At 41.7% G+C, this 26,161-nt stretch overlaps 1 protein-coding gene across 2 annotated transcripts; it reads left to right on the forward strand.

Annotated features, from left to right (window-relative positions):
* Positions 1 to 1,661: 1,661 nt before the first annotated feature.
* Positions 1,662 to 20,899, forward strand: LOC111872406. Of its 2 annotated transcripts, XM_023866266.2 has the most exons (19): positions 1,662 to 1,745; positions 3,920 to 3,998; positions 5,295 to 5,330; positions 6,034 to 6,060; positions 6,717 to 6,767; positions 8,831 to 8,854; positions 9,621 to 9,674; positions 9,808 to 9,876; positions 11,298 to 11,339; positions 12,071 to 12,112; positions 13,397 to 13,426; positions 14,731 to 14,772; positions 15,216 to 15,278; positions 16,755 to 16,880; positions 17,008 to 17,046; positions 17,744 to 17,770; positions 19,425 to 19,460; positions 19,552 to 19,614; positions 20,685 to 20,899. In XM_023866266.2, exons 1-19 carry the CDS (start codon positions 1,707 to 1,709, stop codon positions 20,804 to 20,806), a joined length of 1,011 nt encoding a protein of 336 aa, XP_023722034.1. In that variant the 5' UTR covers positions 1,662 to 1,706; the 3' UTR covers positions 20,807 to 20,899. The 2 variants fall into 2 exon arrangements, with proteins under 2 accessions (XP_023722034.1, XP_023722036.1); XM_023866268.2 differs by lacking the exon at positions 5,295 to 5,330.
* Positions 20,900 to 26,161: the final 5,262 nt, after the last annotated feature.

The following is a 26,161-nucleotide window of genomic DNA, read 5'->3' on the forward strand; positions in this document are numbered from 1 at the left end:
ATTTCGCAAGTTAGGCTCACCGTCGAGCATTAACACGTTGCAATGACGTAAGCTATGTCGTTCGTCATAAAAAGGCGAGCAATCTCTTGTATCAGTATATCGTGTCTATTCTGTGAGTATTGATAATAATTTCACGTGAATATGTGACGTGTTTCATACCGCATAAAGAAAACTATTTACGTTTAACTATTTATATGTGTTATTCATGGCAGATGGCGTTAAACGTTGGCATCGACGTATCATTCGGTAACATGCAGGGCTGGAAATGAATACGGGGAAAAACAAGGGAAGTTAATAGATGAAATGCTTATATAATAAATGATCACATTTCCCGCTGAATACACATACGTCTGCGTGCTTGCATGCGAGCTCAGATGCCCCAGAATTCAACTTGAATGACTTGCCTTGTGCCCCTCAAGAGTTCCAGGATGATACATACGTAAATCTTTCCCAACTGCAGCATCGTGTATCCGGATTTCTTGACGTTGTCGAGATTAACAAAATCTTGTTCTTGAAGGGATGAACCGTGGATATTGGAACTCCGTTGCAGAGCGACAGCCTTCACGAGGATCGATACTCTAGATTATAATGCCGTGTAGTCTGGTAGGGGCAAGAATTACTCCTGAAGATCAGAGGGGGCAGTTAGAGATATTTCGGGAAAATCGCAAATTTGCTCTCACGAGCTCAATTCTGTGGGCCCTTCTTTTGGACATGTTCACCGGACACTGACACGTGATTGGTGAAGTCCTGAATGCCGAATACGGACACAATCCATTCAGTTGTTCAGGAACTAGCGATGGTCACGTACATATGTACTGAGAGGTAAGCGTCGTTACTGTCCATGTGGCCTGCAAACATATAAATCTGTCAAAATTGAGCTATCGATATATTTTCATCTACTTTCTCGTATATACCACGTATATAATGCATCTTCAGACGAGAAACTATATGGCTGGCCATGGCGTGATTTAAATAAATTTCATATGTTTTCCTAAGGAACTGAAAAAATCAAAAGTTTTGTTTAAAACATCTTTGGTCTGCAGTTCCCCGTATAATACTTTCTGAGGCGGGCACGCGGTAGCGTAGTTGGTTGAGGCACTATGCTACAAGCCGGAAGGTCGCGGGATCGAATCCCGATGAGGTCATTGGATTTCTTTTCAATTCCAGCCGCACTATGGCCCTGTGGTCGACTCAGCCTCTAACAGAAATGAGTACGAGGAATATTCTTGGAATGTTCTTGGGAGTAAAGGGCGGCCGGCGCGTAAGGCTGACAACCTTGCCACCATCTATGAGCCTACTGTCTAGAGAAAACGTGAGAACCTCAACATCTCACAACCCTATGGGCCTCCACGGCCTGTTTCGGGGATACCTTTAATGCAGTAATCCAATATTTTGAGTTCAAAATAATGAACAGGACGAGGAGATGCATCTGAATTTGAGTGTTGGTTGCTGGAACTCACGACAATGGCCTTGCCCGTAGGATAGCCAAGTATCTTGCAGTAAAAACAAACGTGAAACAATTAAAATTCACCTCTCCACAGTACAGCCATAATGCCAGGATTGAAGGCAACATTAATCTCAAGAGCAAGGACAATGTTTATGAGACGCAGTAACCATAAATCAAGTCGTGATACTGTGAACATAATCGCTCTGCAGTTCAGTATATATAGTGGAGCGGCAGGACAGAGGGCATATCACTGACAACCATGTTGCTGCTACTGCTGTCTTCAGCCTTCTTCCTGACGGTAAGTGACGGCTGCGCCCCAAGCAATGTGGGGCTGAATTTGGAACTTAACGGTGTACTTTGGGGGTCCAGGGACTCAACATTTGTAAGCGTTCTTGGCCACATTTTCTTGTTGTTATTATTATAGAATTAATATTACTATTAATCAAATTATATCATTTGTCTCGTTTTGTATTTTGTTTGTGTGTGTTTTCTTGTCTCTTCTGTACTCGTACTCACGTTTTAATTGGTCCTTCGGCTGTTAAGTTAGCACGTAAATAAGAACCAAACTAAATTACCTTCTAAATCTGTTGGACTTGATGACATCCCTGGCTTTGTCGTGAAGGGCTGTCCCGTAATTTCTATTGCTATTCTACAACATGTAGGAGCCGGGGTAGCTCAGTCGGTATAGCGACTGGCTTCGGGCTGGACGGCCGAGCGGTTGGACTTCTAGTCCCGGTAGTATAAAGAATTTTATTTTCTCCACGTCGTCCAGACCGACTCTGCAGCCAAACCAGCCTCCTATTTATTGGGTACCGGAGGTAAAGCCGCAGGAACGTGAAGCTAACCACTCACCTCCAATTAGTGCCACGGTTAAGAAAATGTGGATGTATACACCCACTCCTCCATACGTCATCACGGCGTAGTGCTTAATTAGTTACGCACAGGGACAACTTTACATTTTATTTTTCTGCACTATGTATGTAAGTTAAGCCTCACTCGGCGACCTTTCCCCGCTGTATGGAAGGAAGCCGCAACTGCACCGCTCATGCCTCTGTCAGCGGCTGCAGATAAATCTCATTCCTAAATACGCGCCATCAGGTTCCACATTACTAGAAGCCTGCCAACATGGCTTCCCCAGATCTGAATCTGCAGGTACTAATTTGGTATTTTTCGTGATTTTATCACTCTCCATGTCCACAGTCAGTGTCGGGCTGATGATATCCGTTTGATCTTACCAGTGCGTTCCATTGAATTCGCCCTGAGTTGCTTTGCATTCTGTGATGGTTATGTCAGCTGGTTTCGCAGATGTGGACAGTTCTTCTTTCTGGTACCTTTTCAGTGCATCTTGAAGTTACTTCCGGTTTGTTGGAGGGGTCTGCTCTCATGACTTTTCTTGAGGGGAGGGGGGGTGAGACTGAATCCACTCGGTACTTCGGCCACTATTTGGCCTATTGTACCAGCCCCGGACGATAGATGATGAGTGTGGAGCAGTCGGTGGAATGAGAATTGGCAGGGTAAACCGAAGTACTCGGAGAAACCCTGCCCCAGTGCCACTTTGTCCACCACAAATCACACATGACATGACCCGGGATCGAACCGCCTGAACTATGGCACGGCCTCTCTGGTGACCTCGCTTTTTAGAGAATTCATTGATGGCCTCAGTAACTTAATTAACCACTTTGAATTTTTATCTTTGCTGACGATATCAATGTCTCTGGAGTCATGTGATCACCCAGTGATTGCCTTCTGCTTCAATCCGACGTAAATTACGTGAGTGAGCGGCCCTGGGGCCTGCTAACGTCATGTAGGAACCTAGGGATGCTAATGTTCTATGTTCACAGAGAATCTGTATTAATGGACGTTATGCAAGCAGCTGAATCATTAATTGCTTTTAATATTCTGAAATATTTGAAGAAGGGGCACGCGGTAGCGTCGTTGGTTGAGGCACTATGCTACAAGCCTTAAGGCGGCGGGTTCGAGCCCCGACGAGGTTGATATTTTTCAGTTTACCTAATATTTCCAGCCGCATTATGCCCCTTGGGTCGACTGAGTCACTAACAGAAATGAGTACCAGGAATCTTCCTGGGGGTAAATGGCTGCCGGCGCGTAAGACTGACAACCTCGCCGCCATCCGTGAGTAGATTGTCTAGAAAAAATGTGAGTCTCGACATCTCACAACCCTATGGGTCTCCACGGCCTCTCACAGGGATAACTTTACCTTTTTACCTTTAAATATTTGAAGGAAAGAAGACACAGTATTTTTTTCGGGGGCTGAATCAATTTAAAAGACTTTAGACAAGATCAAGGCAACAAATCACGCCGCAGACTTCAGAGTTGCATTTAGTCATGAGCACTTCAGTACATTTCATATACTAACAATCCATTTTATTGAATGAATTTTGCAATATGTCCTTCGATTTGCACGTCACACCCTTTTCAAGATTCTTATTCGTGAATTGAATCTGTTTTCAGGCCCAGGCTGCGTACTTCGGGTATCCCGAAGGTCCTTACGCACATTCCCATCAACAAGAAGAGGTCCCGCCATTTCAAGGTATGCATCACTAACCTCCATGACAAAATGGTTCCTCTGACGCCGACTTCCGGTATCTTTCCCTTTCGTACGGAAAGTAAATATGTTTTACGAACTGGAAGCAGGAACGAAATTTATCAAAGTGTGCTTGACTATCGCTCAGTTAAGTCCCTATTTTTCATGGAACCGATAGGTTCATTACCGTGTTCACAAAAGCCCGTCACTGATGCGTACCGTAAGCCAGATGCAGACTCCACCACTCCATATGTTTAAGATGCATTTTAATATTATCCTCCATCTTCGTCTAGTGTTTGAAATGATCTATTTCCTTCAGGTTTTCTGACAAAAATTTCGTAAGTATTTCTTATTTCTGACGTGGATACCTTATGTCTGCGAATTTTGAAACTCCTAATTATGCAATTTGTCCCAGCCTCCCTTGCAGTTCCAAGGACATTCTTGTTACTTGATATATGCAATAGAGTCTTAAAATGCAACTTCAAGTCACCAATTAATCTATGTTTTCATTTAAATTTGAGACATGTTTCGGCCAAGCAGGGCCATCATCATGTATATATAATGATTTGTGTAAACCATTATGCTGCGCACTAATACGGTATAGGCCCTGAAGCCTGCATGTCTAAACGTTTCTTAATTTTAAAACAATATTGGTTCTCGTTAAAATATGTAATTTGAATGTTTTAAATTTAAAGTAATCCTTATTCTAACCCATGTCCTTCCAAATTTGTAATTCAGACGGCTGTCCTGTCACTGGACTCTACGGAAGACATGCGTAGACATGTCTTTTAAAAATAATTCAGAAGCATTCCGACCCACGTAATTGATTTTTTGCTATTTGTGTCTGTCAAATTTTGCTTTTCGGGTCTCTTTGACCGTCTCATACCCCAGACATCCAAGGCATTCAGGGCGTAATTAGGCTCTATGCACAGAATTTACCACTTTGCAATGATTGATTATGAAGTGTCCATTTCTCTTGATTCACCGAACGAGTATGCTCAAGTGGTGACGTTTCTGATTTATATTCGGGGGTGCCGTGTTCGAATCTCTGTCCGGGCACGGACTATGCTGACTGAGCTGTATCACAGTTTCCCTCAATACCTGAAAATAGTCTACGACCACTTCCCTGCATATTCTTTCCAAGTCAGCATTAATTAATCTAATTATTCGACGCTCTGAAGTCTGAGCTGCTGGACATGTCGTTAAATATACCGAAAAGAGATTGTTACTTTCTTGGCCTTTTGTATGACGTCATGTCAAACCGCTAACACCGTTTTAATTAATTTAATTTCTATGTTTCAGGATATATAGGCGTTTCTTTTCAAGGCCAACCAGAAGGTAAAAAAAGATTCGTTTGTGTTAATACTAAGCTGGTACGAACCATTGAAATGGTTTCTTCCCAAGGAAGTAACTGCATACAGCTCGTCTCCTTCTCCATTAAGATTTGCATTGAATGCAGTTAAGATAGTAAACAAAACTATGTGGAAATTTATTTTCAGTTTCATTTTAAATACATTGTATTATATGCAAAATTACATTGTTCACTGAGCTGTCCATGTTAAGTGGGTCCCTTCTCACGATGACGTGTCGGGTCCTCAGGTTGCGGACGGAGGAGAAAGCCTCCAGATATGGAGGCTAGCTCCAGATGCTCTATATTGAACACGCAGTCGCGGTCACCCGGTGAGGGGTGATCCTCCAGACTGGGGGTTGGGCGTGGGGATAAAATCTGCTCGCCGTAAAAAATAAACTTGTTACAGAATATTATAGACGCCCCCGGATTTCGACGTATTCTTTTGGTAAACCATGTAGCTCAGGATAGGGACCAGTGGAAGGCTCTTGTGAACACGGTAGTGAACCTTCGGGTTCCGTAAGATATTGGCAAATTCTTCAGTAACTGAGCGAATGACGGCTTCTTAAGGAGGGCCCACTTCCATGGAATTAGTTAAGCAGTGTGCATGTTTAATAAAATATGCCAAATCATATATATATATTTTTTTTTATATTTTACCGTCCAATAAAGTGTTTACTCTCTCTGTTTCAGAACACTACGACGAACTGTATTTTGGAGGTATGCAAATTCCGTTCGCAGTTTTCTCTTTGAACTTTTATAACATTCCACGTTATCTGAGTGATTTTTGCAAATATTACAAGACGGGATAGCCCCGTCCACATAGCATTTGGCTACAGGGTGTACGACCGAGAAATCGGGGTTCATTTCTAGGCAAGGCAGACACTTTCCTCCACTCCACTACTCCCAGAACAGCTCTGGGGCCAACCCAGACTCCCAACCAATGGGAACACGAAGCTATTTCTTCAGGAGTAAAGCAACCAGGGCGTGAAGCTGATCATCTCAATTTAGTGCCGAGGTTAAGAATGGCGGAGCTATACCTCCATTCCCCTATATGCCTTCATGGAGTTGTGCCTAATTTATTAGGAGAAAAAATAGCTTTAGCTTTATTATTATTATTATTCAAGTTAAATTCACTGAAATTGTATTATTATTATTATTATTATTATTATTTAAAGTGCCTTATTTCATATATTTCATTTTTTTATTTTTTATTGTTTCTTTCTACATATTCATGTTAACTTCCTATTGGCCTCTGGGCTGTTAAGTTTTGTACGTTGCTAAACCAGAATTGAATTGAACTGAATTATCAGTCTGTTTGTACCGCAGGAATTAGCCACGAAGGCTGCTAACTGTGATTACGCTTTTGGTTCCAGAATATCCCTTGACGCCCAACCAGTCGCTGTTCGTGAGGGCCATCCAACACGGTAAGCCCTGTCCACTTCTCTTGTTTCGTGTTTGTGATGTTACTGTTCGATTTAAAACCTATATCTAACTAATAATATATTGTCATGTGTATTAGTGACTGCAGACGGGGTTTAGATTGGTGAATAGATTTATTAGCACCTTGTACAATAAACTCTTACTTACAAGCAATACAGCGCTATCGCTGATTTACACAGTTTACAGTTCACCGTTACAAACGCACTAGGATTCTCAGTCTTCACTAGTCATATCCTGGCAACGGAATAAAAACAGCCTCACTGTGAATAAATCTTCTAATCGCACCATAAGTCTTCAGGGGCTGAGTTCTATTCTGAACTCTTCTTGAACCACTAACTTCCCGTGGCTATCTCCTACCGACAGCTGAACTCAATCCTCCTTCCGTTGTACTCCCAGTCTCCTGACTCTGATTCTTCCAGTTCCAGTTCTGTAATCTGCTCCTAGCTACGGACAGACTGTCCTTATATAGATTCGGGTCGGACCCTAAAGGAAAACACGTGTCACGTGTCAGACTGCGTAGCGCGGGCCACATAAACGCCTATTCTGTTGTCAGACTGCGTGTCTGAAGCCTGAAGAAGAAGAAGAAGAAGAAGAAGAAGAAGAAGAAGAAGAAGAAGAAGAAGAAGAAGTGGCGGTCGTAGTGAGAGACACTACATTGGGTGGGGGGGGTAAGAAACTATATCTCCGATTTGAAGGTTCCCAGGCAGTGCCCGCTTGTCCTTCTGGTAAAGATAGAGCATATAATCGTTTGTTTACTTTTGCTAACTTTGGGAAATTTTGACGTTACCATTGGGAGGGCTGCATGTGAGGCATGCAGTGCAACGTGGAATTTGGGTACCAACTCAGTATTAGCTCTAGGACCGAGGAAAAACACGGAAAACCTTGGTCGAGCTGGCCGGTCGCAGGATATTCCGGATGCAAACTGACTTCTAGCCAGAAGTCCGGCATTAAATGCGCGAACCCTAACATTAGCCCCTGTCTGTGCTGTTGCTTTATTATCCAAATTATGCAAAACACAAAAAAAAATTGTAGGAACACTGCGTGTCTAATGATCTGTTGCCCAACACTGGGCATGGCGCGGACCACACAGAAAACACTTCTGCTAATACACTTTCCATTGTTGGGTGTGCGTATTTCGGGCTTTGTCTAGGAAGGGGTCTACATGTCACAATATGTAACACTTCAAAACTGAGCGGGTTCGAGTACCGGAAACGCTCGTAACTCGTATCTAGGAGGCATCCGGTTCGAATCTCCGCCGAAACATCGCCTACCCTGATTGAGGGTATTTGTGGTGTAGGCAAATTCTGGGTTAGTAGCTCAGTTAGGCCCCATCCGGATTCTCCCCCATTCTTTTTTAATTTAGTGGGGTGGGTTGAGACTGAGTCCACTTGGTCCGTCGGTCACTAATTGGGCTAACGTGGCGAAACGTGCAAAGGAAAAACTTTTATATTAACTTGTTGTACTTGATGGGCCTTGCTTCTCGTGCCACCTCAGAAGTTTGGACTGACATTATGTCAGTATTATTAACGAACAGAAATGATAAACCAGTGTTAAATAAAATCTAAAAGTTTGTGACTATGTTACCTTAGTTTAAATATTATGTTTTTGACATTATCCATGGCCCTGCGTTTATCATAAACGTCGTCCTGTTTAGTTTTCAAAACACAACGTTTCGGAGACTGGATTCTGTCTCCGTCTTCAGGTAAATCCTACCCAGAAGAAAGCAGTCTTCTGGGATTTGGCACCGTGTNTCAGTTGGTCCCAATCTCAGGTCCGGACTGGAGATAGGTTCCACCTGAAGACCGAGACAGAATCCAGTCTCCGAAACGTTGTGTTTTGAAAAATAAACAGGACGGGTTTTAGATAAGGACAGGACGCTATATAATGTCCAGAAACATGATATTTGTGCCACAGTGTGAAATAATTGATATGGGCTGAAATTCGTTTTATCAGCAGGTCTTTTTAATCTGACCAAACGAACAGAATCGAATTGTCCCTAACATACTTACATTCTGTCCTTAACAGTTTGTTTTTTCTATGATTTCAGTGGCACCGAGAGTTCTGATTGACCGTAAGTATCAAACGCAAGATAATTTATTTCTACTGTCCGTCTGAAAAATTTTCGAGGGCACGTGATACCTCGTATGGGCAACCTTACGGAAGAAAAGTCCCTATGCATGCATCGCGATCTCCTGTATATTTTTTTATTGCTAGTGGGGTGGGACTAAGTCCCTTGTACTGCAGCCACTTCTGGCCTATTTTACTAGCCCCAGATGATAGGTGAGGGTGATTGTGGAGCAATTGGTGGAATGAATATTGGCAGGGGAAACCGAAGTACTCGGAGAAAACCTGCCCCAGCGGCACTTTATCCACCACAAATCCCACTTGACCAGGCCTGGAATCGAACCCGTGCAGATGTTTCGCTAGGTTTTGTTCATGCCCGTTGCCAACGTTTGACGTCACGTCGAAAACAGAGTCACGGCTTTCAGAAGAGAACCGAGGGGCTTCCCAGGACCCCTTGCGTCCGCTACAACCCTCACTGCAGTGCACAGTATTGCATCGAACTCAGGTTAACTGGAGTGTGACCAAGAGTGAAGTTGATTCCATTGGTATTTTTCCATTGAAATTTCAATAGGCTTCATTTATGCTTATTGAAATAAGTTTGTCACACTTGTCGTCTTTCGGTGGTTGGAATGAAGGATATCTACAATTCTTAGCGGGTGCAGGTAAATCTAAAAAAAAAATGGAAATAAATCATTTGTAATGCGTGTTGTTCTAATGCACGAAAATATAATTTTGTTACCTAATAATTCTAACGTAATTTGTTTAATTTCTAGATGATTATCAACGTGCCATGGCTCAGGCATCGAACCCAAGTGAATTCTATTTTGGTAAGTATTTTAATTTTATTTTCACCATCACCAATCACGCCGCCCACATTTTAGAAGTGTTTCCGCCCCCCCCCCATATATTCCCTAAGTGTTGTGAGCTGGCAATCTAAGGACCTCTCCTTCTGTCTGACAGCTGTCGTCAGGGACCCGGAAGCCGTGGACAAGGAGATGCCTGAATTGGTAAAATTCGTCCAGGACTACGGTAAGTTCTTGTTCATATTGCATCTTTGTTATATCTGCAGCAACCAGTTTACTTGCTCACTTAAACTCTGTCACAGTTTGCGTCTTTTCTCTTAATATTTGTTTATGATTTTTCCGTATCTTCTGTATTCATACATTTCTTCCTTAAATGCATGCCTGTAATTGGCTTTTAGGTGTTTTGAAGCTCTTCAAATGAACTGAATGGTTATTCGCTTACAGTTTCTGTTAATTCGCAAGAGCAAGCCGATTCAATTTATTTTGACCCTAGCCAGGCTTTTGATAAAGCCACTTCCGTACAATAACCTCAATAAATGTGGACTATGATTACGTTAGATGACTTCCGGTTCCAAAGTTTTCATTATGCAGTTCCCTTGGTTTGCATTTGGTGGATTTCTCTTCACCTTGTCCTCTGCTGTCACGAGTGTTACATGGTTCCACATTTGGACATTTATTGTTCAATAGCTTTATTATAAGTTTATGTACCAAGTCAACATCCAGTTTCTCTTCTGATGATCGAGCAATCATTCACATCATAAAATATGTTGGAGATCGTAAACTACTACAATCCGACATTGATTCGGTGTGAAATCGCTGAATTGAAAATTCAGCGATCAAAATCAAAATTGAAAATTTTGCTTTTAACACTAACAAAATCCATTTCAATTCTGCTGTTGGAGATCTTGATGTGATATTAGTCAGCAAATTGCAGTTTCATTGCCATGTTGGCTATATATATATATATATATATATATACACACACTCTCATATATCAAGAGACACGAGGTAGCATAGTTGGTTGAGGCACTGTGCTACAAGTTGGAAGGTTTTGGGTTCGGTTCCTGATGAGGTCATTGGATTTTTCAATTGACCCAATCCTTCCAGCCCCACTATGGCCCTGGGGTGGACTCAGCCTTTAAGAGAAATGAGTACCATGAATATTCTTGAGGGGAAAGGGCGGCCGGCGCGTAAGACTGACAACCTTACCGCCATCTGTGACCTGGTTGTCTAGAGAAAATGTGGGAACAACATCTCACAACCCTGTGGACCTCCACGGCCTGTTACAGGGATAGCTTTACTTGCTTTTACTCGTATATTAAATTTGCTAAAATTTATTCTTTTCATTACACGTAACTTTTATTCTCGTAATAATCTGAGAGACTTTTACACTGCCCTCAGCCTACAAATTTGTCTCCGAGAATATTGAAGAGTACAATTTTCTATGATGTGACGCCATCTAGCCACAGTTCACTGACGATTCACAGGAACACACTGCCTCCAGCTTCAGGTTGGAGGAAGCATGTTTCTTCGAAACGTCGGTTAGTTTCTGCCGGACTGCACAGAGTTAATATTCGAGAAGTTTGTATTGTTAGCGACAGTTCATTGTTTGGATACTGAGTGAACTCTTTCTTGTTTGGTTTTCAGTTCAAGCCGTGGAGAGGCAAGTGGGAAGTTCAGACGCTGCGGGTGAGTTGTACACTGAGGAATGTTGTTACGTCCTCCTTCATGTTCCTTGAGCATCACTGAGCGCGTGATTTCGATGTAAAGCCCAAATGACGACTTACATGTTGCAAATTCTCTTTGCATTAAGGGAACACGAGCTAGGCGGTGTCTAGTCTCAGCGTTCCACTTCTTGATTATTATCATCATCATTAATCATTGAAAATGTTGGTCCTGCAATCATTGTCATTCAACCAGAAGTGTCTCTGCAATTAATACAATTCGTAAATCGGCTGATATATTTGGATTTGCTTTTAAATGACAGTAATTGATATTAGTTATAGGATATTGCTGGGAAAGCAAGAAGGAAAGAGACCACTGGGAAGACCAAGGCGTAGGAGGGTGAACAATATTTAAAAGGATCTTAGAGAGACAGAATGGGATGTTATGGACTGGTCGATCTGGCTCAGGATAGGGACCAGTGGAGGGCTCTTGTGAAGACGGTAATGAACCTTCGGGTTCCATAAAATTCTCAGAAATTCTTGAGTAGCTGCAGATTTGACGGTTTCTCAAGAAGGGCTCAGCTCCATGAGCGAGTGAGTCGATATGGGTTGTTGTATTCGGCAGTTGTACTTATTTTTTTGTGTTCGTGCTGAATCTGTCATTGATGTATGTGCTGTTCAAGTAGCTCGTAAATAAATACGCAACCGAATTATTATTATTATTATTATTATTAATCATTATTAATTTTATTTCAGTTCAGGATCCGAAAAATTTCTTCAACGTAATAGCTCCAAAATGTAAGTACGATGCTACATATGGAGGCAACTGAGGTTGACGTTAGGGACATGTGTGTGTGTGCGTGTGTATACTTTGACTTCTCATTTCCGGTTCCCCTGACATGACAAGTGTCATGTGATGTCGGATGACTGAATTATATAATCTGGAAAGGTTGGCAATTGATGAAATGTGAAAAGTATTATCATCTAGGGTATAACGCAATGTACTCCGCGGTAGTCAACCGACGTTTCGGAGGAACATATCGCCTCCATCTTCAGGTTGGAAGGATAAGCCGAACAAGATACCAACGTGAAAGTAAGTGGCAAACAAATCTACGCGTTGGTATCTCGTTCGGCTTATCCTTCCAACCTGAAGATGGAGAAGACATGTTCTTCCGAAACGTCGGTTGACTTTCAACGGACTACATGGCAATATGTTCCAGAAGACAGAACTCTTCATAACCACAGCGGTCAGAACCTAAAAACCTGCATTATTTAAAATGTTGCATAACCTGTTACGAAATATTATAAACTAACGGGTGACTGAAAGCGTCACAGGAAGTGCGTAATATTTGAGCACCGGATCTATGACTTACTGATAAGGAATGACGTGATTAGCATACTGCAGTTTAATGTGGACATGCCGTGTCTGACGTCCAGGCACACTATTGCTCCTTTGATTGTCGCGTTATGACACGAATCATAAGACTCAATTTCTAGATTTATTTAATTAAAATACGAACAAAATCCAGCCCAAACATAAAGCAGCCATCTTGTATTGCAGCCATCTTGCTATGTTACGTACACGCAATTCCTACAATACCGTCAACACAAATGTTTACTATTTACAGTGCTTTTATTCATATCCAATGCAAGCAACCATAAAGTTGAATAATACGAACGTCTTACAAATAATATTATATATTTATCCTCACAGATAAAAACTATATAGTCCTAATAGATGTGCACTCTATACTTACTAAATAGTAAAAAGATAACATTTTTGTCTCTGTAACCAGCCAAGTACAGGGTCAGAGGTGAAGCCCCTAATGTATAGTCCGAGGTTGTGATAAGGTGCTGCATGGTCAGGGCTATCGCAAACCTCAGGGGCAGGTGATAGAGCAGTGATGGAATGAAGATTAACGGGGAAGGACCAAAAGGTTGGAGGCAAACATGTTACCGCCACTTCGTCCATCACAGAGTTCAGATGAATTAACTCATGATTGAACACAGTGACTCTGCGTTGACGAACCAACGCCTAAACTCTCAAGTTATCTCTTTTTAAAACTGTGCATTGTTTTTCAGTGTTCATGGCAGTAAAGGCGCTTCAATTCGGTAAGTGTTTTTGTATCACTTTATTAATAAGATGAAGCCCTCACTAATCCGGTTACATTTAATCCGGATCGAAGTATGAAAAATGAAAAATTCTCTTCACAATTGAGTACTTTAAAAGAAACATGGCATTTAGGAAGTCAGATGAGTCACTTGACTGTTCAGAAAAAAACATGACAGTCTCTTCAGACCTGCATCATTACGTTCAGAAACAAGTACACCTTCTGAGTCTTCTATCGAGGAATAAATGTATTGTATCGTATTTCTACAGTTTTTAACTGAAGGCTGTACAGTGACATATTTCTGTTTATTTTCTTCAGCATCGCTTATATCATAAAATTTTCTATTTATTTGTATTCTAAGTATTTTGTCTTTTAGGGCTACATTTTGCTTCACTAATCCGGATCATCGCTTAATCCGCATCATCTCCCCCGTTGCTCCGGATGCGTGGATCTTTGCACCCAGTCTCACACACCTTCATATATGGTGCTTAATTAAGTACAAGGAAAAATTTACCCATTCGTCAGACTGGAACATGTATGAATCTCTGAGAATATCAGACCACTAGTGTGACCTCCGGAAATAAACCTTCTCATAAAAAAATAAACACAAATATCCAGCAACGCAAAAATAAACTGAAGGGCCGAGAAATATCAGACACACCCCAAAGCATCCAAGAAAATATTAAAAATTATTTCATCCTGCAGAACTTTGGTTTAAGTTTTAATTTGTTAACACTCTTAAAACTATAACAGTGAATGTTTAATTTAAAGTTCGAATTTAATGCGTTTGTAGAGATAAGCCGGACCCGGTACACCCAGATATGTACCGAATTCTGAGACGGAGAATTTGAACAATATTTTTCATTATAAAATAACTTTTATCTTAGTTTTCACATGATGTTCTTACTACAGTTTCTATCAAAATCTTTAAATCTGGTACGTCTTCGTTTTACTTTCAAACTTCGATGTTTCCTTATACAGAATATTCATTACATGACTCTCCCGTGTTGCCATGAGAATCACGGAAACCTCCAGGTCAGTAGCCGAGAAATTGCGATGTTGACAGCTACGTAAACTGAAGCCTAAGTATTCTATGAGCTGAAGTCATGTTAATGGGATTTCCTGGACTCACAATCACTTGATTATTGTACCAACAAATTTGGATCACCCTGTATATTGGATGCCGGGTGAAAGTAGATTAGGCCCGAGTGTGGTCCATCCATTTAAGGTTATTGGGTCCGAGATTTGTAGATTCGCTGGTTGCTAATTACTGAGATCACTTTTTCTTTATTTCTCTGCTTTCAGACGGACTGTTGCGAGACTATCTCCAGAGGATTGGACTTCCCGGTGAGTACGCCTCACTTGTGACCATGCACAATGCTAATCCGTTTTTGGCACATGCAGTAATAATACTGTCTTGTTACTGTGTGAATTAAAGATGGATTTATTTCAAAGGATTTAAGTGTCTTATCCATAAGCAACAGAAGGTCTGGTTAGAGGTGAAGCCCCAACATTAAGACCAAGGATATGATAACGTGCTGCGTGGTCAGGGCTATCACACACTTCAGGGGGCAGATGACAGATCAGTGATAATTATCAGGAGTAAATCCGAAGACACTCGGAGATACACTTGTTCCGTGGCCACTTCGTTTACCACTGATCTCACATGAAGTCACCTGGGTTTGAACTCGAGGCTCCCTGGTGTCTAAAAGCCTGATCTACTGCACGAGAATTGTTTATCAAGCGCTCGTTCATGTTCTGATACTAACATATGAACATTTTAATTTCAGATTATGTGTTCGCAAGATTTTATTTGATGGTGCTACAAAATCCAGCACAACTCTATGTACAAGGTATGTATATATGTATACATCACGTGAGTGACATGGTCAAAGTTTACTAAAGAAGACAGCGCGTTTTGGTTAAATATATCTTAGAAGTCTACAGGCTGGACAGCCGAGGGTTCGGAGTTCGAGTCCTGGTAACAGTAAGAGTTTTCTGCTCTCCACGTCGTCCAGAGAGGTTCTGCGGCCCATCCATTGGGTACCGGGGGCTCTTTATCTGGGGATAAAGCGGCCGGAGCTTGAAGCTGACCACTCACTTCCATAGTGGGAGCAAGAAGAGAGAGATATATCCTCGAAGTTCCAATAGCCTAGATATCACTAGCAAAGTCGAAGTTTTAGAATGACTGACAAAATTAACATAATTAATAGTTCAGGTGTCTCCTTCCTTTCAGAGCTTCCAATTGCATTACTTAGCCCTTTCAGAACCAAGTTATTTCCTCATGTTCTGTTTTTCTTCCGTCTGTTTTATAATATCTTTCTCTACGTATTTTTAATCTCCTGCTCTTTCCCCCTTTGTTCTCTTAATCTGTCCTTTCAACCGGGAGTGCTGGCATAGAAGTGTATGTGTGTAAGGGGTGTGCCCCAGCCCTCGCACTGCGACCTTCAATGATCTATTGTGCTTCCTCCTTGGATTAACCCTTTATTAATCCTACACTTCGAATGAAATGTAGGGCTTTATTTATGGGGGCATCATAATAGTCACTTGGTTCCATGAAGAACTGGTCCAGGTGAAAAATCTGAAGTAAGCTGTGGCCTCACAATCACATAGGATATGTGTGGCTGATTCGCCTTCTTGTAGGCACCTTTCACAGGTTGGGTCATCTGTCAGTCCCGGTTTGGAAAGGTGCCCTTTCAGGTGGCAGTGTCCAGTAAGTAATCCTACCACCCATCTGAGTCGGTCTCTGTTTAATTTTAACAGGTCCTTCATTCTTTTGACAGAGGGTCCTGATATAAATCCTTTTGCCTGTTTGAGTCCAGTTGTGGATTCCCAGTGTTTTTTGTGATTTCTGTTAGTCCAGTCCCTGATCGCTTGTTCAGTGGCACGACGTGCTTAAGTGCGCGTTCAGGATCTGGAGGGTTAACTCTGAAATTTGTAAACCAAAATAACATAAATATTTAGGTGATTTCCAGAACGTGATAAGTGGGAAAAAAATATGAGATTCCTAGTTGCAAACCTCCTTTTGTAACACCTTTGATGGTGCGTCATGAGTGACGTAGGTCATTACGTCATCAATAGAAAGCCACTAGATTTTGTTTTCAACATACAATGGGGACCAAAATCCCCATAATAGAGATCTCGTTGTACACACAGGGACTTTTCTTCGGTTAGGTTGGTTATTCAAGTAATGACATACCCACAAAGATGTTCTAGACGAAGAGTACCAGAGATTTATTCCTGTAAAGTTTTTTGGGGAAGCTTACACAAATCAAGAATATTTTCATCTGCTTGAAGCATTTTATTAATATTAACCATTTCATTTCAAGATGGACAGCGTGAAATAGAACAGGCACTTAGTCTCCAGCCCGGCACAGTGCAGAAACTAAAGCAATATTTCTACGAGGATTCAACAATATACTACACTTTCCGTAGATACATGGCAAACTATGTTGGTGAGTACAACACAAACTCAAGCTCTGCTTTTTATTTGAGCCCTGTAAGAAAGGAACTGAATTGTATTGTGTTGAATTTCTGTTGTTTCCTCACATGCTATTGCTGTAATAGTAACTTCAATTGCAGGGTCTGAAGAGAACAATCTACAAGAACATATTCAAGAAGGTAAGTGCAAGCGAGTTGCAATTACTCGCAATAAGTTTGAATTTTGTCAGATATCATAAGCTTTACTAAATATAAACAAATAACAAGGGGTCAAAATGGGATTTTCGAAAGAGTGTAGGCTCCCTAGTTCAAATCTAGGTAGGCACTGTAGTTCAGAACTAGGTAGTTACTTTAGTTCAGAACTACATAGACGCTTCAGTTCATAACTAGATAGACGCTTTAGTTCAGAACTAGGTAGGTGCTGTGGTTCAGACCATTTCAGGACTAGGTAGACGCTCCAGTTCAGACCTAGGTAGACACTTTAGCTCAGGACTAGGTTCTTTAGTTCATGAACTGCGCAGCTGGCGTATACCTTCTTCTACCCCCTCCCCCCCCACTTAAAGCACGGCAAGTAACTTATACTAAGATTTGTCATAGTCCTTTTCTTACTTTGAAACCTTCGCGTTGTAGATACAAGTGGAAAGGGTTTTGATATACTTCAGGAATTTTAAATTTCATGAGGTGGTTGTAAATGTTACTGACATTCTAATTAAGTTTTGCTAATAATGTTGCATGGTAAGTGGATGTAAAAATAATAATAATAATTATTATTATTATAATTATGATTATGATAATATAATGACGGCAACAACAATACTGCCACCAACAATAACAATAACAATGACAACATAAATAACGCAATGTCATTTATTTTCAGTTTCGAAGTTGCTGACATATGCAGAATGTAAGTAAAGTGAAATTACTATCTCTACGGACGTGGAATGTTATTAAATTCCTTCTAACTCACTCAGAGCAATTTATAGGTTCATAATGTGCCCGATTTTCTGCGTTGTGACATCGCGTGTTCTTTTGTGTGCATACCATAATTTATAAGGAGCATGATGCTTCATTCTTGAGAAAACCTGAAGACGGAGGCAAGATCTTCCTCCGAAACATTGGTTTCCACCTAAAATCTACATGATGTCACAACCCAGAAGACCGTATTCTGAACACTTACTGTTAAAACTTGGAAGCTGATGTACGTAAGTAGTTTATATGTCTTCCGGGGAAACTCAACTAATTTCGAAGTACCTAGACCCTAGACCGCTATTTTGACGCGCTTTTTGATGGGTTTCCTTTGCAGTGGGGACGTAAGAGCGCAAAGATTTCTGAATGTACCAAAGAAGGGAAGAGAAAATTGTGTCGTTATACAAGAACACCAAGCGGGAATATGCAGACTTACGGAGCAGTTGCTGCTTTTTACGTGGTTTTAAGATGATATGACAAATGTGCTTATATATATCCTGTTTTGTTTTGGTTTATATGCATGACAGAATTATGTACAGTTTATTTTACCATATTTCACCAATATTACAAACCGAAGTACATACAGTAATCATTTTGGGGTTTGCTGCAAACAAACGCTGCTGCCATCTGGTGACACATAAGCACAGCACCGTCCGCTGGTCCGGAATGTCCTGCAGATTGTCATCACGCCAGGAGAAAAGAAACTAAAATATTTTGAAAATTCCGTGGAAGTTCCACTTGAACGAATTTTAGAGTGTGTGCTGTACAATGTAAAGGGCCCTGAAGGCATGCAAGATTCCACCCCTAACAATCTTAAGGAAAGGCTTTTCATTTCACTCCAGTCTAGGGAAGCCTTCAATATAATTTGACTTCAGAAGGTGACATTAAAATTTCTAGCTACACAACAGAGATTCACTGGTTTCATATGAGTGCATTAGACGTGAGGGAACATGTTTTCCTAATTGGCACCCCTTTAAAGAGCGGCAGAGAAAAGTATCCTAATATTCCCTATTTTATATGCTTTAGCGGTGAAGGTTAGGGCTAAAGAGTGCAACAATTTCACAAATTATGGATATTTACTTATAAATGACTGAAAATCGTACATAAATATGTATATTCTGGCAAAGACAACCCTAACGGCATTGCGAAACTGCCATCAGAACTACGGAATTATACAAACTACAACTCTTATGTCCCATTTAACATTCATTTTCATACAGAAACTGTGTGTGGGGTTAAATTAAAATTTTTTATGTGATTAGCTCAATTATGCTGAATGTTTCCGCTTGGCACTGCGGCCACTCTTTGGTATCCTTAATGTTGCCAAATTAGATGAATTTCCCCTACAACAAAATCGCAATGTTGATCCGTGAGATTACGAGTGCGCATGTCCTGCTTGCAAGCAGTACTAATTATGCCGATAGGTGTATCTACCAGCAATATTCTGTCATAAACTCTAGCCATTTCATTGAAATAGAACATCATTTTGTAACCTGCATTTTTCATTATCAAGTATTACGATTGGAATTTGAGTACGTGTATCAGTGTTACCAACTGAAACGTTAAAACATTGTTCGTCACTTTTGTTGCAGATATCCAGAACATTCTGGCACAATACAAGGTGACAAGTAAGTAACATGTAACTATACGCACATCTGATTCATGTTCCTTTTCCTGAACAAAGTATACTTATGTTATGTTATGTTACAAATGTTGCAGTTCAGGACGTCCTTCAAGAGTACAGGAAGATTCTAGAGAATCCTCAGGTGCTGCACTCTGACGGTAATTTGCCTGCACTAATATTAACGGGTGTGTGATTGAGTCTTAGGACCGCCTCTGTGGTCTAGTGGTCAGAGTTCTTGGTTACAGATCCAGAGGTCCGGGTTCGATTCCCGGCGCTACCAGATATTCTGAGAGGTAGTGGGTCTGGAACGGGGTCCACTCAGCCTCGTGAGGATAATTGAGGTACTACTTGAATGGTAAAGTAGCGGCTTCGGTCTAGAAAACCGAGATTAACGGCCGTGGGGATCCTCTGCGCTGACCACGTGACACCCTCTATCCGCAAAAGTTGCCACTAACTTCGCCGACAAACGACGGTCGCTCGGTCGGTATAGTTTGCTTGTGGACTACAGGCCACGGAGTTTGTTTTGTGATTGAGCATTAGTTCGTTGTAGCAAGGTTCCTTCATAATGTGTAATGCCTTCATGAGCATTGTTAGGACAATGAGAGCAGAGCAGATGGGATGTATGGGGCATGCACTCACTCACGTATTTATTGTCTCTCTTATGATGACGTCGGGAGCGCAGTGTACATGTCGATAGGGTAATTAGTAAATATTAAACTTTAAAGGCAACGGAACGAATCGATTGTGGGTTAATTTTGGAAAATCTTCAGGAACTTGCCTGGATGGACTGAGGAAACACACGGAAAACCTTAGAGTAGCCGGCCTTGGGACCGAGGTTCGAACCGTATTATGAAGCAGGACTACAGCCTACTTGACATCGACTGTTGGTGATAGGACATGTAGCACACATGGGATATTTAAGAAGTACATTCTGAATTTAGATTGAAAACACCAGAAGGGAAACACCATTTAGAAGTCTTACGCATAGGTGAGAGGATAATATTAAACTGGATCATAAATATATAAAGTAGGAGGGTGTGGACTGAATTAAGTTGGTTCAAGATAGATTCAAGTGGTGGGCTCATATGACAAGCAAGTAACCTGCAAGCCTGTTGTCTACTGCTTGCTTAGCTTACTCGCCTACCCTGAAGATGGTGGCAATATTGGTGGACTTACACTGCAAAATACGTTATAATTTAGTACGCTTCAATGTTGCTCCTTGTTGCAGGAATTGTTTCTCTGGGTTCGAGTCCAGCTGCCCAAGCCCTGGAAGCAATAATTAAGGGAACTGAAGGCGCATATTCTGGTGTCGCCCCAGAAGAGAAGACGCAGCAAGTAATAATAAGCTAAACTTGCGAGGACTGCCTCGCCCTAGGAACCCCGTGTGACAGGGATCCCATGTAGCAAACATAGATGTGCAATAAATAAAAGTAACCATGGCAACTGCTGTCCCATTATTTCTTAGCTTACGCTTTTCCGGAATGTGACGCCGTGTAACGTGTCAGCTTTCCAGAGGAACAAGTTGAGTGGGTGCAGTGTGTGGTTCCCGCAGAGCGTTGGTGCCTGTCAACCAAACAACGAGTCCTATTACTGAAGAGGCTGTATTTACCTTTCTACCTTGAAGATTGAGACAGTATGCTCATCCGATAGCCTAGCGAATTTCTGTCAGAGTATAGGGTGTCTCATTTTCGTAACATACTGACTTTTTATGCAATTAGGAAGGTCCAGGGAAACCAGGTCGGACTGAAATTAAGCGGGACACATCAGCTGTTGGTCTACGCCGATGATGTGAATGTACTGGTTGATAATGTAGATACCATAAAGAAAAACACACAAACTTTAATTGACGCAAGTAAAGAGGTTGGTCTAGAAGTAAACACAGAGAAAACGAAGTATGTGTTACTGTCTCGTCACCAAAATGCAGGGCAAAATCATGACATGGAGATAGCTAACAGATGTTTTGAAAATGTGGCACAGTTCAGATATTTGGGAACAACGATAACAGATCGAAACCTGATTCAGGAGGAAATTAAGAGGAGAGTGAACTCGGGTAATGCTTGCTACCATTCAGTCCAAAACCTTTTGTCTTCTCGTCTGCTGTCTAAAAACATAAAAATTAGAATATACAAAAGTATAATTTTGCCTGTGGTTTTGTATGGGTGTGAAACTTGGTCTCTGACATTAAGGAAGGAACATAGACCGAGGGTGTTTGAGAACAGGGTGCTGAGGAGAATATTTGGACCGAAGAGAGATGAAGTGACAGGAGGGTGGAGAAAACTGCATAATGAGGAGCTTCATAACTTGTACTCTTCTCCAAGTATAATTAGAATGATCAAGTCAAGGAGGATGAGGTGGGCAGGTCATGTAGCACGAATGGGGGAGACGAGGAATGCGTATAGGATATTGGTGGGAAAGCCAGAAGGAAAGAGACCACAGGGAAGACCAAGGCGTAGGTGGGTGGACAATATTAGAATGGATCTTAGAGAGATAGGATGGGATGGTATGAATTGGATAGATCTGGCTCAGGATAGGGACCATTGAAGGGCTCTTGTGAACACGGTGATGAACCTTCGGGTTCCATAAAAGGCTCGGAAATACTTGAGTAGCTGCAGAATTGGCGGCTCCTCAAGAAGGGCTCAGTTCCATGAGTAAGTAAGTAAGTAAGTAAGTAAGAGGGTGTCTCACCCCAGGAGATAGCGACTCCCCGTAACCCAAATTCATTACCGACTGAGTGTGTTTTCTTCACAGACTGTGGGTCATGATCTTGTGCATGGGTTGTCGTCTAGTTCTGAAGGATCATTTAAAATTAGTTGCGCCTACCCACAACTCTTGTCCTAACCAAGCCAATATCCGGGAATAAGCTTGCGGGAACTGGAGAGACCAAGGGAGTCTTCATCCAGTATGGACGGTGTCTCTGTCGATATTCGGAGGAGCATCTCCGGAAAACTAGACTGAAAGTTTACCGCCATTCCACGCAGTTTGGCCAGTGAGTTAGCGTTCAGTGCCTCTGTATGTAAGCACGTAGCGTAATGTGCGTGTCAGATACACGTAATATTAATAATGAAGAGTTAACCTTCTACTTTGACATCTAAAGCCATTTAGCATACATTATGCCGTTCATGAATCACTTCTCAATGGTTAAGACTTTGCATAATGAGGAGGTTGATTAGAATTTTACATTTGGTTAGACCTTGATAAGAAACGTTATTGTCTTTAATTAGTATCCGGAGAACAAATAGGTTAAGGGCAACTGCATATGTTTCAACAGCAGTTTAACCTGCTTTCCTTGAAGCCAGTTCAAACTGCCAGCGGAGCCTAGGGTTGAAGAGGACTTCACATTTTCCACCCAGAGTTCCAGGAGACCACCTTCATGCACTTGCGAAGTAATTTCGGCGAACTGTGTCAACATAAAGAAACTTTCTGTAACCGTTGATGCCACGGGACAGTTTGTATAAATGCCATCAAAGCCTCAGACCAAGAGGGTTATCATCAAGGTCCATATATTTTGTGAAACTCAAGTACTCCATGTTATATTTTGAAAACATGTTTCCCTCGTAAGCTTTTACACTTTATCAAATAACGACAATGTATCCGATGACGGTATTTCTCGTCAGATAGGCCTGGGAGGGCGGACGGTAATGTGGATGCCATTCTAGACTCGATACCAGATCTGAAGAGGACTGCTGTTGCTGTAGAGCCGGGTCTACTAAGAAGGTTGTGAGAAAAGCTGACAAACAGTGTTCATGACGTAACAATATAGTACCCAGCATAGGAACACAGCTCTGATGGGTGGGGGGAGGCTGTTGGATATTGTCGCTTCAAGGATTACTGCCCATAAATTCCATAGACATTTGGCTGTACTTGTGTAATACTGGTTGGATGGTTGAGTTTTGCGAGTACCACGACAAACAACAGGCTGAGTGAGAGAGCAATGCAAGCTGCCAGGAACCATAACCACAAGGCTCTTGTAAGGCTCATTCGGCGAGGATATGGTTTAACTCAGGCAACAACCCGCCTTGAAGAGACCGTGAGATGCGGCAACAATCACTCTACCAGTTGCCCACTGCTGTGTTCGAGCTTTCTGTAATAATAGCGTTGACCACTGCAGCCCATGTGCCGCTTTCCAGATGTATTCCCCAAATGTAACCATCATCTGGAGGTCCCCTGTACAAAGACGTCAAATTGCATCTCTTCAGCAACTCGTTACTTAAATGTAGCTCTATTCCGCCATCGTAAATGTCGCAGGTTGCCTACACATCGGTCTCCTCCCTTAAAACCATTGGACCCTACTCATTTATTGATACCTTCAATGGACATCCATGAAAACCTTTCGGAAGCATGTATTGGAATAATGAATTGCTATGGAAGAAATGCTTTTTCGTGGTTAATTACACAGCGATATACAATAATCGGGAACAAGAGGTAGCGTAGTTGGTCGAGGCACTATGCTACAAGCCGGAAGGTTGCGGGATCGAATCCCGATGTAGTGGATTTTTTTTACTTGATCCTTCCAGCCGCACTATGGCCCTGTGGTCGACTCAGCCTCTAACAGAAATGAGTACCAGGAATATTCTTGGGGGTAAAGGGCGGCAGGCGCGTAAAGCTCTCAACCTTGCCGCCAACTTTGAGCCGATTGTCTAGAAAATGTGGGAACCTGAACATCTCACAACCCTATGGGCCTCCACGGCCTGTTACAGGGATAGCTTTACTTACTTATACAATGATCGCATCTCTGACGTTGCCACGAAGTTCTGGTTTATCAATAGGAGTCCAGCCGTGCCCTTCCTGACTGCCGAACGCTGTGGAGTCACGCTGTTTCACTAAAACAACCAAGCATATTATCTTATATTTCCAGAATTGAGGAAATATATTGTCCGACATATTTACTTCTGCAACAGCTTCCAGCAAAATAAAGACAAGTTTGAGGAAACACAAAATATTTCGTTGCAACAAATTTTATATGACAGTGTACTTTTTTTTGTTCAAGTTGTTACTCATCCACTTGCTTGTATACTTGTACTTGATCAGTATGACAGAGCAAGTCTCAAACAATTGTCATCCTATCGCGTGTTCTTTCCTGCAGTTCATGTATTCTATGTTAATTCTAAATCGAATTAAAATAGCCTCTTCAGGACGAGTTATACCCTTGACATTGTCACCTTTGCTTTCTGCCGCAATTCCGGGCGCTTCGCTGCTCCGCCTTCAGTTGCTAGGGAGCCGATGTCTTTGCAGATGTTCAGCGCTTGACAAGAAGAAACTACTTCAAACTTTGACGGCTTGACTTGACCCAACATTTTGCAAGCGTAACCCGTTCTGAATAGCGAATCGACTATGGGTTGGGTGATCGAGGAATCGGACTTCGATTCCTGGCAGAGTCAATGGATTGTCCTCTTCTCCACAGCGTCCAGACTGGATCTGAAACCTATTTAGCACCTTATCGAATGAGTTCGGGGGAAAGGCTCTTTCACTGAGTCATGAAGCTGACCGTTCACTTCCATCTAGTTCCAAGGTTATGAATGTATGGATCTATACCTCCACTCCCCATACATCTTCATGGCATGGTAGTTTGTTAACCACTGGCACAGTTCAAGTTTTATCCTCTGCAATTAAAATTACGAGCAAGGTAGCCAAAACTTAAGTCACAAAAATATTTAATTTGAAAGATGTTAAGGTTTGTCGAATTGAAGCAGTTAATAATCTTACTTCATATCTCAAGGTCCCGAGTTCGAATTAAGGAAACGCTATTCTGACAGAAGTGTCTCGTAATTTTCCTTTGTCATTCCATCAAAATTCTGTCATGTGTTCTCCAAAGAGACTGCAGCTGGCTCCTTTCACTTAGAAACGATTTTGTACTTAAGCCCTTCTTGCTGAACACCGACTAAGTAACGTCAGGCTTCCGGTATTTGCAATTCATATAGGCAGATAATTTTGCTTGTCCGCGAATAATTGATGATTTCCTGAACCAACTGTGCACGGAAGAAGTTTGCCTTTGTTTTCTGTGGACATACCAGAACACTTCGGCTATTTGTTCTCATTACACAAGGGTAATCATGAACTTTGATGAGGCGAAGTGAGTTGGCTCAGTGTTAACGTGATCTTGAAGTACTGATGATGGGGTTCATTATGATAACTGATTTATACGGTTTCTTTGTATGTAACCTACAAGTGCCAAGTATGGAAATGTTCGGTGTTTATAAAAATTTGTTGGAATTTAATCTCGATTACACAGTCAAGAGACATTTGGAGGGAATTTGTTTTCTAAGTTTGAAGTCTTAAAGAAAGCATACTTATATAGAGAGTAACTGAAAGGTGCGGACAAATTTTGGGTACGAGTTTCACATACCAAACAAGAAAAAATCCCGTTGATTACAACGAGAACAGCTCCGTACTGTAACTGTTCAGTGACATTATAATGAAAAATCCGTGTTAGGCGGGTCCCTTGTCACCACGCCATTGCGCGTCGTGAGGTTGCAGGTGGGGGAGACGGTCTCCAGCTATGGAGGCTAGCTGCGAATATGTCGAAAAAGTAGTCGCGGACAGCCGAAATGGTCAAAAACAAGGAGAGGCTTAAACGCCACTACTTTTTAACTTTGCTTAAGAATATGCCATTGGGAAAGTCCAGGAAAACCAGATAGGACTGAAATTAAATGGGACACATCAGTTGTTGGTCTATGCCGATGATGTGAATCTGCTGGGTGATAATGT

The sequence above is a fragment of the Cryptotermes secundus genome, unplaced genomic scaffold (genome assembly GCF_002891405.2).
Source record: "Cryptotermes secundus unplaced genomic scaffold, Csec_1.0 scaffold247, whole genome shotgun sequence".
Lineage (NCBI taxonomy): Eukaryota > Metazoa > Arthropoda > Insecta > Blattodea > Kalotermitidae > Cryptotermes > Cryptotermes secundus.

Excerpts from the sequence above, each read along its gene's own strand:
- LOC111872406 (XM_023866266.2), top strand. The coding sequence starts at position 1,707 with ATGTTGCTGCTACTGCTGTCTTCAGCCTTCTTCCTGACG. Across the intron at positions 12,113-13,396 it reads CAACGTAATAGCTCCAAAAT|TGTTCATGGCAGTAAAGGCG; the intron begins GTAAGTACGATG and ends ATTGTTTTTCAG. Across the intron at positions 15,279-16,754 it reads AGCACAACTCTATGTACAAG|ATGGACAGCGTGAAATAGAA; the intron begins GTATGTATATAT and ends TTTCATTTCAAG.